Genomic DNA, 20,618 nt, shown 5'->3' with positions numbered 1-20,618 from the left:
AATATACATTGAACACAATCTTCTACATGCTAACACAAACTTTCTCCAGCAATCAAGGTGTTCCTTTGGCAATAAATCAGTTAAAGCATATATAGAAAACAATAGGGTCCAATTTTTGTACTGATCTGCATTAAATGACCCATAGGATGAAGCAAATTTCTTGGGTAGTCTCCCTACATCTGAAGGACATTCAAACGGATCCAGTTTTGTCTGAATTTTTTTAAAGTCATCATCACATAATAATTTCTTTGTCTTCCATACAGAAAGCATGTGTTTTGCTGTTCCTAAAAATAAGTTATGCATTGGATCAATTGCTGTCATTCTTACTGGATCAAAGTAGTCAAGGTCAAGCAATGCCGAATATCTTGTACCAAACTGACGTTCAAGGTTCTCTTTGTCTCCCTTGCTAGTAGAATTGTGTATCAAACCACATTCTTGACGATGACTTTCGTTGTCTCTGGACAGCCATTCTAATCTATCAAAACCACCATAATTTTTTTCACCTACTGTTCCTGGGAATTTCTTTTTACACTTGTTGCAACCTGAGGTTGCTGCATGTCCAAGGAAACCACACAACTTTCTACTAGCAGGAATGTCACATCCAACACATATGAGTGCAAGTTTAAAGCATTTCAATATCAAAGGTGACTTATTTGAAAACATTTGAAAACCTTCTGACCAAGACTTCTTTAGTTCTTGAACAAGAGGAGTAACAAAGGTGTTTGTCTTAGGCTCTGTTTTCATATCCGGAATAACACCAACTAGTAAAACATTTTCTCTTCTAAATCTTTGATCTCGTGGAAGGTTAAAAAATGCTATGTACATGACACCTATAGAACAATGAGTATGTTTGTATGGTTGAAACCAATCAACATTTAAAATGCAACCATAATTATCCTCTTTTGTAAAAAAAATATATTTTTTCCCATTAAAATCATCCCATAATTTTCCATCATAAATGTCATACATAATATCTTCCCTTGTTTCTCTCAATCGCCATTGTTCACATAAGTCTTCAAAATGTTGTCTTTTAACAAAATAACTTAAGCTGGACTCAATAGATTTGTAACAGTATATTTTGAAAGGGGCTAATATTTTTGAAGGTTCACTTTTAATTTCCATTAAAAGAGGCTGATTACATCTTTTTCTCAAATAAGGAAGTCTATGATTAGGAAACTCTATAAAAGAGCACTTTTTAGAGACTTTTGAACCTTCAACAATATGATAACCAGATGCTCCGCAGGGCGTAGCTTTATACGACCGCAGAGGTTGAACCCTGAACGGTTGGGGCAAGTATGGACACAACATTCAAGCTGGATTCCGCTCTAAATTTGGATTGTGATTAAATAGTTGACACAGCATAGGTTTCTGACACAGAATGAATGTATTCAAATGAACTTAAAATTTTTGTTTTCTCTTAGAGCAATTCACTTTGCTGTTGAATATTAATCCTCTCAAAAAAATGTTTGAAGAAATTTTCTTTCTATTTATGAAATTTCAAATGAGAAAAATTTAACCCAATTTTTTATTCACATCCCCCTTTCCCTTATTCCAAAACTAATTTCAATTAAAATATTATAATGGAGTTTGCAACAATTACTACTCATTTAAATACATGATGTAAAAAAACTGCTTGTTATCACTGAATGGTAAAGATTATTTAAATTTATCAGTTGGTAGTAAAAAGTGAATATACATTGTATATTGTATATAACAAAGATTTAAGTTGATTCTGGACAAAGAAAGATAACTCCAATTAAAAAAAATTCTTGCAGATATTTCTTGCTTACTATACTGGACAAAGAAAGATAACTCTTAATTGAAAATAAAATTTGCTATTTCACAATATTGTGAAATTAGATATTTCTTGCCATTGCACAATACTGTGCAATTGAAAAGACTTGCTATTGCACAATACTTAATATAATAATTTTAGATCCTGATTTGGACCAACTTGAAAACTGGGCCCATAATCAAAAATCTAAGTACATGTTTAGATTCAGCATATCAAAGAGGCCCAAGAATTTAATTTTTGTTAAAATCAAACTTAGTTTAATTTTGGACCCTTTGCACTTTAATTCAGACCAATTTTAAAACTGGACCAAAAATTAAGAATCTACATACACAGTTAGATTTGGCATATCAAAGAACCCCAATTATTCAATTTTTGATGAAATCAAACAATGTTTAATTTTGGACCCCGATTTGGGCCAACTTGAAAACTGGGCCAATAATCAAAAATCTAAGTACATTTTTAGATTCAGCATATCAAAGAACCCCAAGGTTTCAATTTTTGTTAAAATCAAACTAAGTTTAATTTTGGACCCTTTGGACCTTAATGTAGACCAATTTGAAAACGGGACCAAAAATTAAGAATCTACATACACAGTTAGATTCGGCATATTAAAGAACCCCAATTATTCAATTTTGATGAAATCAAACAAAGTTTAATTTTGGACCCTTTGGGGCCCCTCTTTCCTTAACTGTTGGGACCAAAACTTCCAAAATCAATACCAACCTTCCTTTTATTGTCATAAACCTTGTGTTTAAATTTCATAGATTTCTATTTACTTATACTAACGCTATGGTGCGAAAACCAAGAAAAATGCTTATTTGGGTCCCTTTTTGGCCCCTAATTCCTAAACTGTTGGGACCGAAACTCCCAAAATCAATCCCAACCTTTATTTTGTGGTTATAAACCTTGTGTCAAATTTTCATAGATTTCTATTAACTTAAACTAAAGTTATAGTGCGAAAACCAAGAAAATGCTTATTTGGGCCCTTTTTGGCCCCTAATTCCTAAAATGTTGGGACCAAAACTCCCAAAATCAATACCAGCCTTCCTTTTATGGTCATAAACCTTGTGTTAAAATTTCATAGATTTCTATTCACTTTTACTAAAGTTAGAGTGTGAAAACTAAAAGTATTCGGACGACGACGACGACGACGACGACGACGACGCCAACGTGATAGCAATATACGACGAAAATTTTTTCAAAATTTGCGGTCGTATAACAATCTTCGAATTCATACAATGAATAGCAGTTGGTACAAACAACATATTGTTTAAAATCTAACATATCACTTTTCAAAAGTTTAGACAACTGGTACATGTTTTTGGGAAAAACATTTTGTACTTTAGAACAAACATCTGAATTCACTGACAACAATTTAAAAAATGTAGCTAAAATGTTCAAAAGAAAACAAATAGCTGCATCTGATATATAATAAATACATTGCCATAATAATAAAAGTTTACAAAACCAGTAAGTAATTTGAGATATATCTGACTCTGAATTATGTTCTTGATCTACACCAATACTTTCATGACATTCAATATCAAACTCTACATCTGAGTAATTATCAGAACTATATGAATCAGTCAGATTATCTTCACATCTATCAAAGTAGCTTTCAATATCCTCATCTTCTAAATTATTACGGGATATATTTGATAAATTTCTGAATTTATTCATACAATCATAATTTATTTCATTTTCATCATCACTGATATTATTTTGATAATTTGATGTGTTATTTCCCACACTTGACAGGGGTATATTTTCATTATCAGATTGAGATACTTCACTTTCACAAAACTGAACATTACATTCAAGTAGATGTCTACGAGCATGTCTGTCTGAAAAAACTGTATAACATTTAGGGCAAGATTTTCTTGGACGCTTTGCTTTTTCTGCCATGAAAAATGTAATAAAGCTCTGATTCAAAATTATGAATTAAGTATTCTAGTAGCTGCTTCACTGTATAATAAACCAATGTGCAAGCTTTCTTGAATACAAGTAGCTGCTTCACTAGTAGTCAATGTGCATGCTCTCTAAAATCTTATTCATATCTTTTGAACCAAAGATAAGGACAGAAATGTTATCTCAAAATTTACATAAAATTTGTTGTTTAAACATGAAATTGAATAATTCCTATTCATAATCCACTTGACTATTAAATGCAGATTTTGATTATGAGCTAATATATATAAAATGAACAAATTTTAAACATTTGCTATATAAAACTATATATAAATCCAAATCTATTCTAAAATATCATTATTTTTCTGTCCGTTTTCTTTCAAAGCTAAGGATAATCTCTTAGCCTTTTGGTATGTGACCATTTTCGAAAATAGTGGATCTTTAAACATGTCCACATAAAAGCTATCTACACTATTTTTTCCTTTTGTTTCTCCTATTTGTCTATTCTCATTTTCAACTACTTCATCTATATTGTCATTTTCCCATTCTTTTTCTCTTCGTTTCCAATATCTGAAATAAAAGTGAATGGTTAACATTTGCCTTTACAACTCTACAGTAAAAAGAATAAAAACGGCATCTTTATAATACATGTAGTAACAATAACTGAATTTTTGGGCATGTCAGAATCAGTTTGGGTTGTTTGTTTAATACATGTAACAAGCTGACCAATTAGGCAGAAACATTTTTTTCTTGAAATCCTTGAGACAACAAGTCTCCTACAGCAGTTTCTTGATCCCTTTCTTATTGGTAGTTTCATTCAAATAAGATAGATCATATCACGGTGAATATAAATACTGAGTTTCAAGTTGAAGTCACAAAGTTCAAGTTGATTGAAATTCATGATCATCTTAACCTGAAACTAACGGCCTTACTAAATTGGTTTATTTAATTGTTTACATTGTATCATGTAATTCAGTGGTTGTCGTTTTTTTTTAAGTGATACAGATTTGTTATTCATGAGACTGCACGGTTTCCCATAGTTGTTATTTATTTCTGTGTCATTTTGGTCTCTTGTTGAGAGTTGTCTCAGGGGCAATCATACCACATCTTTTTTTATATCATAGATCAAATTTCTTCGTTCAGTGTATGTTCTCTTGTGTTAATATGTCTTTTGATTTAGTTAAGCAATTTCAATTGATATTTTATAAGGTGTCTTTCTATGTTGTGATGTTACACTATTGTTTCAGATAAGGGTAAAGATTTAAACCCCCTGTTATTGTTAGCACCTGTCCTAAGGCATAAATCTGATGTTTAGTAGTTGTAGTTTGTTGATGTGGTTCATTAGTTTTTCTCGTTTTTATATAGATAAGACCCTTGGTTTCTCCAAGATGGGATTTACACTAGAACATTTTGGGGACCTTTTTAGCTAACTGATCAGTGTTAGTCAAAGCTTAGTGGTGAATCTTGACTGTTCTTTGGCCTATATATAAATGGTTAATTTTTATAAATTGTGACTTGGGTGGAGAGTTGTCTCATTGGCACTCATGCAACATCTTCTTCAATATAAAGCTTGATGCTAATAGTAACTGAGTTGCAAATTCCCTATGTCTTGCATTTCCAATGATTTTTTTCCAGACAGTGATAGATGATCATGAACAACTATATTGTATTCAGGATAGTGTGAAAGTTTATTTTTGTTTTTATTCATAAGTATTAGGAATCAGATTCAATATTAATTCAATAAAGTAATATTTCATAAGCCACAATATAACAATTATTTTTGAGGAAGCAAGTATAAACATGTTAAATTATGATTCTTACTTTTGTTTCTTCAGCATACGACGTCTTTTGCTTCTAGACTTCACTTCTTCTTTTGACTTCTTTTGACTTTTACTTTTCAAAGACTAAAAGGAAGTATAAGTAGCATTAATGTGTTTGTACGTATAAATATTATCAATCAATATTTTCAAGCATAATGAAAGAAATTTGAAAAAACTAACAAGACAAAAGATACGATGTAATACAATATATATATCTATTTTTAGATTATAATCAAATATAATTAATAATTCCAAATATTTTATCTTTTATGTGTCACAAACTAATTAAAATTTGTTAAATATCTATCTATAAACTGTCAACAACTTTTATCTACACAATGTAATGTATTAAGATATATAACATAATGAAAATAGATTATCATCTAATCAAAGGATTTTGCATCATAAAGAAAAATTATATATATAGCATTCAGAAAATTAGTTTGAAAAAGCAAAGAAATTTCAAACAATTTACCAAGGAATGTCTATTAAAAATGAGTTACATGTATCTCCCTTTGTACAGAAATATGGTTTAACATATATAGAACTCTAATATTAGATATGGACCATAACAAAATAATAAGACTGAAACAAATTTCTTCCATGATTTATATGAACTTGTCATGATAAAACTATATACCAAATATCAAATCAATATCTTCAAGAACAAAGAAAACTAGAGGCTCCAAAGAGCCTGTATCGCTCACCTGATTCTACTTGGGTTTTTGAAATCATATAAATAAATATAAAATTTGGCTATAAGTAACAACACAACCTTATAAGGAAAGGAACATTCTTTATACAGATTAGACCGTTGGTTTTCCCGTTTGAATGGTTTTACACTAGTAATTTTGGGGCCCTTTATAGCTTGTTGTTCGGTGTGAGCCAAGGCTCCGTGTTGAAGGCGCTCCGTGTTGAAGGCCGTACTTTAACCTATAATGGTTTAATTTTTAAATTGTTATTTGGATGGAGAGTTGTCTCATTGGCACTCACACCACATCTTCCTATATCTATTCAGGCTAGGTTTGATTTCATTCAAAAGTCCCCCACTGACAGCCATCTTGGATGATGGATCCGCTACAGAGTAACAACACTTGGTCAGCACCTCATAAGGAAAATTCATGCCATGTTTGGTTTCATTCCATTCAGTGGTTTTCTAAAAGAAGACATTTGTATATATTTTCCTTAGGGTCCTATGTTAAACTAAGTCCTACGCTGGAGGCCATCTTGGATAATGGATCAGCTACAAAGTAACAACACTTGGTCAGCACCTCATAAGGAACATTCATGCCATATTTGGTTTCATTCCATTCAGTGTTTCTTTAAAAGAAGTCATTTGTATGCATTTCCCATAGAGTCCTATTTTAAACTAAGTCCCCCGCTGGTGGCCATCTTGGATGATGGATTGGCTACAAAGTAACAACACTTGGTTAGCACCTCATAAGGAACATTTGTGCCATGTTTGGTGTCATTCCCTACAGTGGTTCTCTAGAAGAGGTTAAAAATGTAAAAAGTTAACGACCACAACGACTGACGCCAAGTGTTGAGAAAAGCTCACTTGGCCCTTCATGCCAGGTGAGCTAAAAATGGAAAACTGATTTGCCGCCCTGAAGAATGGATTAACAGACAGAGTGCAAACCTAAAGTCCCCTTCAATTTCATCAGTAGTGGACTAAAAAGTATGGAACACTGATTATTTAGGTAAATTTTCCAAGGACCATAACTCTGCACAAAATCATTAGACTGACACAAATCTTGAACTTGATCTGTAACTTGCCATGATAAAATCAAATCAATATCTTCAAGCAAGAAGAAAAAGTGAAGAAAAATGATTTGCCAGACATGCAAATGAACAGATCAACAAACGGACAGAGTGCAAACCTAGAGTCTACTTCAACTTTGTCAGTATGGAACTAAAAATACAAATTACCTTTGATGCATCATCTATCCTGATTAATGGTCTGTTCAAATTCAAATCTTTATCTGGATTTCTTAACTTGCTCTGCATTGATTCCTCTGTTTCATCAAAGCGAAAAGATCGGTCTATGATGGTGAATACATCTCCATGATTCAATTTTACTGGTTTGTCAAAATATGAAGAGTTGACCACGACGGGATTATCTATACTCAAGTTTGTCAAAAAAACCTACAAAAGAAATGAACAGTACATATTTCATGTCTTTCATACAGTCGGGTTTTTTTTCAAAATAAAACATTTTTGGACAAAAGAATGATTTATAATTAGACATATTGTTTAGTGACTTATAGAAATTTGTTTAGATTCTTTCATCTGAAGATTTGTTTGTTACTTCAAACTTATCTAATTTATTGCACTCTCTTTCTGAAGAACAAAAGAAAAGTATAGACAATATTGTTGTTCTAAAAAAAAATAGAAGAAAAATGTAGATATATATAACGAATAAAATTGATCAGGAGTTGTCTCCCATTGACCTAGTACTATAAAGAATTATGTAATTTCTCCAGATCACAGTGGCACCCATAACAACTATGTGTTGTCAATAACTTGGTTTATATCAGGTTAATAAGTGTAAATGTGTTTTTATGTGTGTTTTTTTTTGTCTAAATGTTATGTACTTTAATCATTTTCTGTGCTTTATTTTGTAATTCATTCATTTGATTGTATAGCTCAAATTTTGGGCACCTTGATTGGTTAATAAAATTATCTTATCTTATAGTTGTTAATTTTACCAATCAAATTAAACTTTGTTGTATATACAATTGAATAAACTTTGGCATGAAAAAGAAAATGTTTCCTCAGTACAAAGATGTCCTACTCCTCCTATCATTTCCCATTTTTTATTTATCATCCATAATTTAACAGGTGTGGCATAAAAAAAATAAGGACATAATAGGAAGATAATCTACACTTTAATTTAATGATAGTGTTTGATACAATAACTATGGTCATAAACATCAGGGTAAGAAAACATAAACAACTTTTTTTAACCAAATATACAGGAGCGAATCCTGACATTTAAAAAAAGGGGGGGGATGAAATGCATTGATCAGCAAAAAAAAGGGGGAGTCCAACCCCCAAACCCCTCCCTCCCCTGGATCCACCACTGGATATATCAGCATGATCATCAGTACTGTTTTTTTCATGGTTTGGTACTAGTTTAAGTGAACAAAGATCTTTAAAATACAATTCACCTGTTTATAAATACAATTTACCTGTTTATTGTCTGATACATGAATTCTACAATGTTCTGCAGAAACATTTGGAAGCTTAATTATAATATCACAATCTTTGCCCCTGAAAAAAAACCCAGCACAAATCTACATATGGTTTATACTATAATCATGATAATGGTTTGACTTTTGGGTCAAACTTAAGCTACATTCTTAATGATAATCCTTAACAGCGAGCGGGGAAACTAACTAGTTCTTATGATTTCAGAACAATCTCATCTACAACTACATTGTAGCCCTTTATTTACATTAAAAACAAGTGTGGACACAGATCAGCTTGGATACTATCCAGAATGCATTATTGTCCAGTCAATCTATTAATCTAGCATAAATTTGACCCTAACCTCATCGTTATAGCAACAGAAGATTTTTAAGATTTAATTTTTAGTATATATTAAATATCCATAACCCAGAATATAATTTTGTACATTTCATGAGAAGAAAATTATATAATATAATCATACACAAACTTATAACCCCATCAAAGTATCATACACAAATTTAAAGAAAATCAACCAAAAACTGACAAAAAAGAGTCATTTTTGCAGAGTTAACTCCCCTTTTAATGTTAATTTCCACAGATAATCATTTTCTTTTACATTGTATATAAGTATTTTAATTATAATTACCTTCCTAACAAACAGTCTTTAACAGTTAAAAGAAAATGTGCTCCATCTACACCACTTCTCTTTATCACTATAATCTCTCCATAAAGCATTCTGAAATAAAGATATTTAATTTTTATATAAAAAAAAAGGTCACCAAACTAGACTCTGAAAGAATTTGTGGATCACCTGTCAATTTGGTGACCTTTTGAAATCTGGAAATATACATTTCTTTAATAGTGATAATTTTTTCTTCAATTATCTCAAATTAATTGCTCATTGCTGAAGGTGGTATGGTGACCTATAGTTGTTAATTACTGTATCTTGTTGATAGACTTGTCTTTATTGCAATCATACCACATCCTCTTTTTTTATATTGGTACAAAATGTACAAGTTAGCATTGGAACTAGGCCACACTTGAAAAAAACTAAATTGGTTTGTCCAAATCCTAGCAGAAAGGTTGAATCAGTTCAGTGCTTAGCTTTTGCACCAATAGGCATTTCATTTGCGCTGAAAAATCTTTCATTTGCGCCACAAACTATATATTTCATTTGAGTCAACAATAAAACCTTTCATTTAAGTCAATATTACAGGTAACTACGTATGATACAGGTTAATACAGGTATAAATAACTAAAGGTTCTAAAGAGCCTGTGTCGCTCACCTTGGTCTATGTGAAAATTAAACGCAGATGGATTCATGACAAAATTGTGTTTTGGTGATGGTGATGTGTTTGTACTGAACATTCTTGCTACTTACAATTATCTCTATCTATAATGAATTTTGCCCAGTAGTTTAATGGAAAATGTTAGTAAAAATTTACAAATTTTAAGAAAACTGTTAAAAATTGACTATAAAGGACAATAACTCCTTAGTGGGTCAATTGACCATTTTGGTCATGTTGACTTTTTTTTAGGTCTACTTATAATTAACTGTACATTCTTGCTGTTTAAAGTTTATCTCTATCTATATATTATAATAGATTTCTATTTACCTATACTAATGTTATGGTGTGAAAACCAAGAGAAATGCTTATTTGGACCCTTTTTGGCCCCAAATTCCTAAACTGTAGGGACTTCAACTCCCAAAATCAATCCCAACCTTCCTTTTGTGGTCATAGACCTTATGTTCATTGATTTCTATTTACTTACATGTATACTAAAGTTATTGTGCGAAAACCAAGAACAATGCTTATTTGGGCCCTTTTTTGGCCCCTAATTCCTTAACTGTTGAAACCAAAATCTAAAAATCAATCCCAACCTTCCTTTAGTGGTCATAAATCTTGCGTTTAAATTTCATAGATTTCTATTGATTTATACTAAAGTAACAGTGTGAAAACCAAAAGTATTCGGACGAAGAAGACTACAAAGTGATACCAATGTATGACTAAAAAATTTTCAAAAAAAACACCTGATTCTGGAGTCCAGATAAAGGTCATACATGTATCCCCCTCTATATATAAAAAACATTTATTGCTGATGATGACTTTCTGGTGCATATGCCTGGTTTAAAACAATATATTGTTTAGGATTAAAGTTATATTTTTTAATTTCATATTACTTTCTTTTTTTTTACACAAATGGCTGTCAGAAATGCATATATATGTAAATGTACATGTACAACATTAAAGTTATATTTTTCAATTTCTATTTTTAATTTTTTGGTATAAGATAAGAGGGGGAGGACAGGGGTAAGGGAGACAGGGAGAAAGAGGGTAGGAGAAAGGAGAAAGGGGGTAGGAGAAAGGAGAGGAAGGCTGGGAGAAAGGAGAAAAAGTTGGAGAAAAAATAAAATATGAAAAAATAAAATATCTCTCTTTTTTTTCGGTAAATTAAAAAAAAAATAAGGAGAAGAGGGGTAGGAGAAAGGAGAACAGGGGTGGGAGGGTATCGGGATCGTTCGCCCTAATAACATGTTCGCCCTGGGTACGTTCGCCCTGAGTTCGTTCGCCCTACTAAAAAATATTGATATTCAGGGCATTGAAGTTGATAAACTTATTCAGATATTTTTATGGTATATATTCACAATGATGTACGAACTGTTAATCATGAAACGGATTTACAAGTTCATTATTATACTCGGAGACAGTGCTATTCTCAGTTATACTGCATACATTCATGATTGACAGCTGAATACAATCATTTTGTTAACAAATATCAATAAAGAGAAATACATTGTATATGGTTACCAATTCTACTCTGTAAATCAAAGAGAAAATGATAAAAATTATTGCGGCAATATAAATACTCTGTCAATTTGTTAACAAACTTTAGTATATTTTGTTCAAATACTTAAAATTATGCGACTGGACAACAAACAGAAAATAATAAAAATATGGGCGAATGGACCCTGGGCGAACAGGTATCAGGGCAAAAACGTAGTATGGCGAACGTGAATAAGGGCGAATGGACCCCTGTCCTCCCCCTCAGATAAAAACAAGATACATACATGTACAATGGATCATGTATTTTAAAACCATGCAGGTTTTTGTAAGTGTCAATGAGAATTTCTCTAACTGAGTTTCTTCATGAAACACCCAGTGGTGCTGGTGCTGCAGCAGCAGGCTATTGAACCTTTTGGAGAAGGGCACATATATACCACAATATCCATGTTTTTTTTCTTCTGTTTTTTAAATGATATGCATTTTGTACTTACACCATTTATCAAAACAAATCTAAGCTGATAAAACTCTCAGGTTCAATAATGGCGCTGAAGTTTCATTCCCATGCGGTTGAAGTTTTGGTTATTTTCCAATCTGTATATGGAAATGTCTTTAACACTTAGCCAATCAGCATCTTGGCATGCCATCCTTATCTCTTTTACACAGCCGCAGACACGGTTCTTGCGATTTCGGCGCCTATTCAAACACGAATATTGTCATCACTGTAAATCTAGTATCAAACATGTCTTATAACGATATTTCTGATGATGAAACTTTAGACGAAACACCTCTTGCTGTTATTCAAAGGAGTCGTGTTCGACAGAGAGAAGCACGTCATTTAAGAGATTTGATACAAGACAGCGAGCACGAAGACTGTCAAAGCGAGGATGATGGAAGTACGGATGAATTCCTGGCAGCAAGTCCTGATATCCTTCATCAGAATTCATCCACATCAAGACAAGTAAGTGTGTATACATGTTTTAAACGCAAATTTCATCAGCCTTTTTACAAGATCTAGATAACCATCTCACTTCAAAAACATATTACTGTCATGTTGTTATGATGATCTAAGGGGCATAGGCTGTGTCAATGTCGGCTTTTCTATTACAGAAAAAATCTCAGTAGACAAAGAAGCTCCGTTTTTATTTTATTAGTCATTAAACTGGTGATATTAGACATATTAAACACGCACTTTGCAACAATTTTATAACGAAATCCTCCTAACCGCTTACATCAACGAAAATCAGATGGAAAACCCCAATGTCTAAATTTAGCATAGGACAGACTGTCAGAAAATTATACATCATTCATATAACCACAGGCACTTGTTTCTATCCATTGGAAGAACCACTATCAACGTATATTTACGAATATACGTTGATAGTGGTTCTTCCAATGGATAGAAACAAGTGCCTGTGCATATAACCATGAATCTTAGATAATCTTATCCGTATAAATCATATAGTCTGACCATAAAATGGATATGACTGTTTTTCTATGTTTCATTTTTGCATAGTGATAAGGGAGCTACCATTTGATTTTTATTGAGGGGGGGGGGGGGGAGGGGGGGTTAGGGCTAGGATGAAATTTGAAAAAAATAGGGCTCGGACAGGAGTTTGAGAAAAAAAGGCAGGATGACAATTTTATTTTTAAAAAAGTCAGGATAAACTACAAAAAAACCAGGACCAGATAGACACGATAGAGTCTAGAGTGAAAAATAAAAAGGCAGGACAGAGATTACAACTAAAAAAAAATGCAAGACACAATTTTTCATCCTAGCCCCCCCCCCCCCTCCCCATAAAAATCAAATGGTAGCTCCCTATAACTAAGTACTGTGTTCCATGTCTCCACATAAGACATGCAAGTACTCAAATACACGCTTTTTGTACGAAATTGCTTAACACCTAAGAAATGAAAATATCTTTACAGATAAATCAAACACCAGTCCGGAACAGGATGAATACACCAAGCACTAGTAGTATTAATACACCAAGCACTAGTAGTATTAATACACCAAGCACTAGTAGAATAAATACACCAAGCACTTGTTGTATTAATACACCAAGCACTAGTAGTATTAATACACCAAGCCGGACAAGTGGTATTAATACACCAAGGACAAGTGGTGTTGGCAGCGCTGGTAGCAGTGGTCCTTGTAGAGAGTCCAGTACACCAAATGCAAGACCCATGCATACCAGTTCCAATGATATTCACAGTCTTGGTAAGATTTATACATATTACACATATGACACATATTATCATTTCAACTGATCAGGCGGATCTTACATTTAATTTGCATATGGACTATCCAGCCTTTTTAAAAATTGGGGGGAGGGAGGTCCCAACCCAGAGTAAAAAGGGGGGTTTTCAAGTATATGCTCCCATTCAAATGTATTGATTGCCTAAAAGAAAGGGGGGTTCCAACACCCAGAACCCCCCTTGGATCCGCCACTGGACAATTTATTTGAAGATGTGTCATATAGTACAATGTAGGGGGTTCTATATCACAAGATTAACAAAAGTGCATGAAATTGTGATTTTTTTTTATCAAATTTGGTCTATTTGTTATTAATGTGTAAGTTAAAAGATTTTTTTCTTTGAGACAATCTACTGATTTTTCATTAGAAATAGTTTTTTTGCTTTCTGTTCACAAATATAATGAAGGTCATGCATGTATAATATTATATAAATAAGAAGATGTAGTATGAGTGCTAATGAGACAACCTTCATATATCCTAGTCATGCTAGTCAGAATGAATAAAAAGTTGACAAAAGTATGACTTGTAACACAGAGCCTTGGATCACAACAAACAGCATGCTTTAAAGAGCCTCAAAATGAGTATTTTTCACAATTCAAACAGAAAAACCATTGGTCTAATCTATATAAAAAACACTACCGTAAATAATAAACGATTAACTCATTTGAATAAAACCAACAAACAATCACCACTGAACAACAGGTCCATGTCATAGAACAGGTGGTTGTTGCATAAAAATTATTCACACTCATAGACCAGTTTAAAACCACTTATTAAGCATAGAAATGATATCCTGGCAAATCTTAATAGACTTTTTATTATGATCCATTTAAAAAACTTAGAGATTAAATATAGTTAGATATGAGGGTGTAAAAATTAATATAGGGTATGGCTGCTTTTAAGGTGCAGGACAAGCTTTTAATCATAAAACAAGGTATTTAGAATTGTGTATTTTGTTTCTGAATTTAAATTGAATTACTGTAAATTCAGAAATTAATGGGAGGTTTTTATTATTGCGAAAATGAGACCAAGTTGTAAACGCATTAATTGAAACTTGCATTTTGAAATATTTTATATGAATTACACAGGATTTTTCACAAAATCGCATATTAGTCTAAGATGACAAAATCGCAATAATAAATGCACACAACAATTTCTGAATTTACAGTAGTCCAATTATCCATTTATAATCTTTTCTTCATCTGCACAGGTCAAAGAGAATTATTGATAAGAATATTTGAGAGGCAGGGGGAAATATTACAGCGACTGAGAGCACAGACAGGACATGAAAGCAGCTCTGCTAAATCTAAAGAAAATTTAGTAGTTCCAATAGGAGTTAAGGTAAAACCAATATCAGTGAGGATCACTTAATGGCTTTTTTTTTGCCCCATGTCAATCCATTTCCACATGCACAGCTTTCAAGAGTTTCACTCTGTTTTAAAATTTGTCTATATATCTATATATATTTTTTTTGACTTGATGACTTTTTATGACAAAAACCAATGGAAAGCTTACATTTTCAACTCAGAAACTACTTGTTAACTTGCACATTCTGAATTTTGTTAACTTAAAATACAACTTAACAGCACAAAAATGGCAACAAACAAAAGGAATAACAGTAATCAATGTCACCATTTTTCCTTAATAATAGGAAAAGGGGACTTGAAATGAAAGTGAATGCTTGTATTGTACCCTTGCTTGCGGTAAAATATTTATTAAAAGACCAACCAGTATTTATATACAAGAGAGTAGCAATGCCCTTTACTGTCAGGTGTAAAAAGGCCATTTAAGGCTACTGTTAGCCTCAAATTGATAAAGATTTTAGCGTGATTCATCAAAATATCTGTATGGTGATATGTCAGAGGTCTCAAATAATTATTATCACAGTTATTTTTGGAAAAGAATTAACATGATTCATCAAAGTCATTCAATTTTTTTCTCGTCTAAAAGAAAGTGCATATTTTATTGTCATGCACACAAAAAAAACGTAAATATCATTTGGCAAGAAATTTTACCGTTATTCGTCATGAAGTTACCCCATTTATACCACCCTGAAACAAGGCCCTATGAATTTTAACTAAAATTTATACATTTTTTCAAGCTCTCACTTATCATTTCTTTTTGTTATTACTATGCCTCCATAGTAAGACTGTATTTTTTTACTGTCAAATAGACAATTGACGTTGGCAACTCTTCATTTACAGTACAGTTATTTTAATAATTCAATTGGCAAAAAAATAAACCTTTAAAATGTTTCCAAAACTACCTTTTATGTTGCAGAATGCTGTGAAACAAGGGTACAAAGATGGAGAAGAAAAAGGTCTCAGCTGGAGATTTGAAGGAAAAAGGTGTTTTTACAATATTTGATCAGCACCTAAAATTTTGTTTTCACATAATGAATGCCATTACGATATATTTGTTAAGGGGCCAGCTGAAGGAATCCTCTGGGTGCGGGAATTTTTCGCTACATTGAAGACCTGTTGGTGACCTTTTGCTGTTGTTTTTTTCTACGGTCAGGTTGTTGTCTCTTTGACACATTCCCCATTTCCATTCTCAATTTTATTGTGTACAAAGCTTAAGAAAATCTAATGGTCTAAACCTGTTCTACTGTATTGACAAGAAGGGCAAAATGTTGATGTTGGTTGTTTCAGCCACCAGAATAATTTTTTAACCTGGGCATGCAAAGTATTGTTAAATATTTTACAATTCATATGTTGTCTAATAAAAAACAATGTTGAATTTGAGTCTTATACACTATATGATTTCATAGTTTTTAACGTATGATTCTATATGTTTTATGTGATGCCAAGTAAACTTGTAGTAACTCCCAATGCATTGCAGTTCATAGTGTCGATTGGTCAATTTTTCAAGGCATGGTTTTATTTATTAGTATTTTGAAAGTTACTATTCAAATGTTACAATATATGTACATGTAGTTATCAAAAATCTTGATATATGCATTAATATGAAAGGTATGCATATGCTATATACTCAGTATATACATTAGCAAGAATGTACATGTGTATGTTTTTCATTTCAGAGTTAGTGATGCAGTAAACAAAGATATGACGTCGCATATCGTTACCTTTGTTAAAGGCTGGAATCCAGCATACAATGACATCACCGTATTGAATTGTAAGTGGATATAAATTTCAAAAGCTTACAGTGACTCTTTACTTTTCCCCTATACTTCTTTAAATTGTAAAATTAGGAAATATAATTTACAGTCTGATCATTCTGCTGAAGAGAAGAGTTGTCTCTCTATGATACAAATAAAATATTATAAGTAATTATTTAAAATCTACAATTACTGTATGATTTGAAGATAATAATTTCTTAATAAATAATAAAATGAATGCATGCAATAACTTAGGAACACAGTCTGATTAAAATCAAACCTCTTGGCGCTCCTATTTTCTGATATGTCCCTGATGCACTTTGATTTCAATCACACTGTAGGTAAACATGTTTTCTCATTTCACATTGATTGTTAATACACCTCTACAAAATGCACCGACACTTTTAGAAAGATTTGACAATCTAGTTTCTACACCCAAGTTTGATCCCTAGATTTTTGATACAAGTGGTATTAGCTATAAAGAATTCACATATATATATATATAGAATAACCATACATTGTCTCGAAATATCAATGTTATTTGTACAAGGCTTCGAAACAGGTAGAAAACGAGGCTGCGCCTAGCATTTCTACCTGTTTCGAGCCAAGTAAAAATAACATTGATATTTCGAGACAATGTATGGTTATTCTTCATGTACTGCAACTCTTAAAACTGTTCTAAATGAAGTATTTTGGGTAAAAAATATCATTTCTTAATTTGAAGCGGACGACATTAAATTTCCATGAACCTGTATGTTTTATTTACTCTACAGAAACAAATTGTCAACGGCATAAACAAGGTGATATAGGGTCAGTGACTGTATATCACATATGAATATACGGTCAATGCAATTTGACTGCTCGCATAGCACAGCTGCAGTATATATATATTTAAACATCATGATTTTTTGTTATAAAATATATAGTCACAGGTTTGATTGTGCTACTGATTTTTGTAGGTGCCATGGCAAGATATTTTTTAACAAAGAAGCAGCAGCAATCTGCTATAAGCAAAAACAAGTATGAGGGTGAAAAGAGAAAAAGAGCTCTATATGAAAGGAAAAAGGAGGTATGCATCATTATTTGCAATTTGCTGTCACAAAAAGTGGCCAGACATAGGCCTATCTCTTGTTAAATATACTCTAATTGTACTTATTTTTGCATTTATATTCACGAATTTCACAGTTGGTTTATTATCGCGAAAATAAATACATACATATCTGTATGTATTACAGTATACCTTACAGCTTAATTATACAGGATAAATGTAGGCAGGTAAAGTAAATCTTTTAAAATCATTCATTTATATGAAAATAACACTAATTGACAGATAATTTATATTGTTACTCTCTCATCAGTCATAAATGTTGGGGATATCACAAGCATCAACATTCATTCTGAGAAAAGGTGTTTATCATATAATTGCCAGAAAAGTTATTTGTGAATAATGATGATAAACATTTAAAATAAATATCTTTATGAAAGACTCATAGATAAAACTACTTGTACAATTATAGGACATTATAGAATACACAGAAAGACTTTGATAAAGAAAAATATTTGTTCCATGAATGTGAAATGACTCTTAAAGTCTTTTGTTATAATTATATTTTATATGTAAAATCATGTGCCACTTTTACCAAGCTATAAGGTACAGTGACCATTGTTCTTTCAACATCAGCTTAGTTGTCGTCAGGTTTTGTTATTAGATTGACTTGTTCAGTATTCATGTGGGGCCAACATCTTCATTTAAAAAAAGAGCTTACAGATACACAGTGTTCTAAAAAAAAACAAGAGCAAAAAAACTGTCTTTTTTTAAAAGGATAATGACAACTGCTGAAGTATTAAAATTATCAACAAACAAACATGATTCTTTGTTTCAGTACTGTATTTAAACAAACCTCACTTTATTTTTAATGCTTTCAGAAAATTGTATTGACCAAATGAATCTTTTAAAAGTTACAATTTCATATGTTCAATCTTTTTTTTCTTTTAAGAAAGCAAAAAGAAGACTCATAGCTCTTGAGAAGTATGACATAGGTGCAGACAAAAAGGCAAAGATAACAGAGGCTTTAAAACCAACTTACATGTCGTCTGATGAAGAAGGCCAAGAGGGTTTTATAACCCATCAACCATCTTGGCAGTCTTCAAAATTTAAGGAGTACAAGGCAAAATTGGATGGGGCATATTTAGATATATGCTCCACCAAGAGCAGGCGACTATTACAGAGCCGTGTAATAGGGGATGTGAACATTAAAGACACCCCAGATGTTGGGGTTACATTAAAGTGGATGATAAAAGATAATTAAAAAACAAATCAAATAAAATGTTTTCATTTTGTTGCAATTTTGGTGCCATTCAAGTGCAGAAAACAAATTTACAAATATGAAATGACCATTTATAGATGAACTATTAAGTTACATTAATATAGAAAAGAAGGTATGGTATAAATGCCAATGAGACAACTCTTCATAAGAAACCAGTTTACTACATGTAGAAGTAAACAACTACAGGTCACTGTACTGTCTTCAACAATTAGCAAAGACCCTAGCACATACTCAGCTATAAAAGGCCTTTAACACGTTGAACAAATTACATCTTCGTTTTTATATACAAGGTGTTTAAAGTAAAATGAATCACCATATACAAGGAGACCCCAGTTAAGTCTATTCTGATGCAACAATATATTAAAAGCTTGCCATTGGACAGGTGATTATGCAAAAGGGTAGCAAACCCTAGACTCAATATAACAGATAACAAAAACAGTACACACATTTAACTACAGGACAAACCATTGGTGAGGATACACAGGCACTTGTCTCAAAAAAAAAGTTCCTTTATACCTTAATATTAAGGTATAAAGGAAATTTTTGTTGTTGAGACAAGTGCCTGTGTGAGAATATTGGAGCAGGGAACATTATTATTTGACTAAGATATTAGCTATAGGTTTGCGTTTGTGATATGACTTGACCCCTTAAGACAGACGTGCAGAAGTACAAAACGGCCGAATTCTGGTGACCATCTGTATATTTAATACTCGAGGTAGCTAAAAATTAAAGTCTCTTTTATCTCAAGAGTTACTTTGAACTTACTTCGATACCCAAACATAGTTTTGCTCTGCATATTTCATCAACAAAAAAGAGGTGCCATGCATATGGAAATCTTGCCTACCATGCATTTCTTTTGTTCATATTTTATCAATATTTTGTTTCTAAAAGGTATAAAATTGTTGATTTTTTTATAACAAAAGGTACTCTTTTGAGGACCAAATTTAATCAAAAGTCCAACTTCTGTTTTGATATGGATACATTTGGAATAACTAAAAGTCCATCTTTGATGTAACTATTGTCTTCCTTTTTAAATACTAAAAGTTTCCCTTTTATACACCTTATGACAAAAAAGTCCATCTTTGATATAACTATTGTCTTCCTTTTTAAAAACTAAAAGTTGCCATTTTATACACCTTCTGACAAAATAAAGTCCATCTTTGATATAACTATTGTCTTCCTTTTTGAATACTAAAAGTTGCCCTTTTATACACCTTTTGACAAAAAAAAAGTGGGCCATTTCAACTGCCTTTTGAATCACCAAAAGATATACAAAATGTCTACCTTTTGTAACTTTTGATTTTTTTTAAAATGTGAACAAAATTTGATATAAGGTAATCGAAAGAGGGCCTTTCCTTTATCTTTTAGTCACATCGAAAGACAATTTTTGATGCAGTGTTGATGTCTAGATGAATTC

At 32.0% G+C, this 20,618-nt stretch overlaps 2 protein-coding genes across 2 annotated transcripts; one reads left to right on the top strand and one right to left on the bottom strand.

Moving 5' to 3' along the window:
• Positions 1 to 3,968: 3,968 nt before the first annotated feature.
• On the bottom strand, positions 3,969 to 12,147 carry LOC134724781 (proliferation marker protein Ki-67-like). The gene is made up of 6 exons (XM_063588027.1): positions 11,993 to 12,147; positions 9,362 to 9,451; positions 8,715 to 8,796; positions 7,453 to 7,668; positions 5,525 to 5,607; positions 3,969 to 4,273 (listed from the first exon to the last, which is right to left on the bottom strand). The coding sequence occupies exons 1-6, from the start codon at positions 11,995 to 11,997 to the stop codon at positions 4,045 to 4,047; spliced, it is 705 nt and encodes a 234-aa protein (XP_063444097.1). The 5' UTR covers positions 11,998 to 12,147; the 3' UTR covers positions 3,969 to 4,044.
• On the top strand, positions 12,132 to 19,183 carry LOC134724780 (uncharacterized). The gene is made up of 7 exons (XM_063588026.1): positions 12,132 to 12,459; positions 13,428 to 13,719; positions 14,967 to 15,097; positions 16,037 to 16,104; positions 16,797 to 16,891; positions 17,834 to 17,943; positions 18,872 to 19,183. The coding sequence occupies exons 1-7, from the start codon at positions 12,139 to 12,141 to the stop codon at positions 19,181 to 19,183; spliced, it is 1,329 nt and encodes a 442-aa protein (XP_063444096.1). The 5' UTR covers positions 12,132 to 12,138.
• The last annotated feature ends 1,435 nt before the right edge of the window (positions 19,184 to 20,618 follow it).

Source organism: Mytilus trossulus, chromosome 7 (assembly GCF_036588685.1).
Source record: "Mytilus trossulus isolate FHL-02 chromosome 7, PNRI_Mtr1.1.1.hap1, whole genome shotgun sequence".
In the NCBI taxonomy this organism is placed as follows: domain Eukaryota; kingdom Metazoa; phylum Mollusca; class Bivalvia; order Mytilida; family Mytilidae; genus Mytilus; species Mytilus trossulus.
Note: the sequence above shows the minus strand (reverse complement) of the source record. Positions and strands in the feature narration are given on the sequence as shown.